This window comes from Gallinula chloropus, assembly GCF_964237585.1.
Source record: "Gallinula chloropus genome assembly, chromosome: 19".
Classification (NCBI taxonomy): domain Eukaryota; kingdom Metazoa; phylum Chordata; class Aves; order Gruiformes; family Rallidae; genus Gallinula; species Gallinula chloropus.
In genome coordinates, this window is record NC_140104.1 from 12,572,118 (window position 1) to 12,573,618 (window position 1,501).

The 1,501-nt window shown below is 48.3% G+C and overlaps 1 protein-coding gene across 1 annotated transcript; it reads right to left on the reverse strand.

Moving 5' to 3' along the window:
- Nucleotides 1–366: 366 nt before the first annotated feature.
- On the reverse strand, nucleotides 367–1,293 carry LOC311199074 (olfactory receptor 14A16-like; the record flags this gene model as incomplete). The annotated part of the gene is made up of 1 exon (XM_084273117.1): nucleotides 367–1,293. One exon carries the CDS (start codon nucleotides 1,291–1,293, stop codon nucleotides 367–369), a length of 927 nt encoding a protein of 308 aa, XP_084129243.1.
- Between the last annotated feature and the right edge of the window lie 208 nt (nucleotides 1,294–1,501).

The following is a 1,501-nucleotide window of genomic DNA, read 5'->3' on the forward strand; positions in this document are numbered from 1 at the left end:
TACACTTCAAGGAAATTCCTGTTCTGTCATGGTGGGAAAGCATTGCCATTTCAGACAAGTAGTCAAGTGATTCAGTTGATGAAAATGTTCTTATAAATATTTAATAAATGTCAGGAGAAATTTTAAGAAACAAAAATTTGTGCACCTTTTCAGGCAGACGTGATGCAAAGAGAGCACAGCCCATCATTACCCAGCATGTGGGTCATACTGTATCAGCAATGGGATGACTGTGGACCATCATATTCCAGTTTAAATAAACTAGAGACAAACAAAGAAACAGGAACTAAAACCCATACTAAATAGAGACTGGTCCTAATGTGAGTTACATTGTCAGTGATAAGCAGAAGATGAGCAGTTAGTTGTTGCTTAGAAACATCCAGTCATCAGTTTCCACATGGCATCCTTGAGCTCCTGGTTCCTCATGCTGTAGATGAGAGGGTTCACTGCTGGTGGAACCACGGAGTAAAGAAATGACACTACCAGGTCCAGAAATAGAGAGGAGAGAGAGGGTGGCTTCAGGTAGGCAAAGAAGGAAGTGCTGACAAACAGGGAGCACACAGCCAGGTGAGGGAGGCAGGTGGAAAAGGCTTTGTGCCGTCCCTGCTGCGAGGGAATCCTCAGCACAGCCCTGAAGATCTGCACATAGGACACCACGATGAACACAAAACACCCAAAAGCTAAACAGGCACTGAGCAAAGTGACTGCAATTTCCCTGAGGTAGGCATCTGAGCAGGAGACCTTGAGGATCTGAGGGATTTCACAGAAGAACTGGTCAAGAGCATTGCCATGGCAGAGGGGCAGTGAAAATGTATTGGCTGTGTGCAGCACAGCATTGAGAAACCCAGTGGCCCAGGCAGCTGCTGCCATGTGGACACAAGCTCTGCTGCCCAGGAGGGTCCCATAGTGCGGGGGGTGGCAGATGGCAACGTAGCGGTCATAGGCCATGACAGTGAGAAGACAGTACTCTGTAGAGATCAAAAATAGGATGAAAAAGAGTTGAGCCACACATCTTGTGTAGGAAATGGCCCTGGTGTCCCACAAGGAATTGGCCATGGCTTTAGGAACAGTGGTGGAGACGTAGCCAAGGTCTAGAATAGAGAGGTTGAGGAGGAAGAAATACATGGGAGTGTGGAGGTGGTGGTCACAGGCTATGGTGATGGTGATGAGGCCATTGCCCAGGAGAGCAGCCAGGTAGATGCCCAGGAAGAGGCAGAAGTGCAGGAGCTGCAGCTCCCGTGTGTCTGCAAAGGGCAGGAGGAGGAACTGGCTGATGGAGCTGCTGCTGTTGGACATCTGTGTTGTAACGGTCTAAATAAGAAAAGGCACAGACAGAATTTAACAACTCTTCCTTGAGAAAAACCTCTTCCACTTCTTAGAGAACACCCTTAGATTTTATGTCTGTATTCAGGAGGACTTTTGGCAGGTCACTTCAGGGAGGTCGGCTTTGTGCTGGCGTGAGTGTGCCACTGCTGGGAGGAGGGTTGGCTGTGGGTCTTGAGAA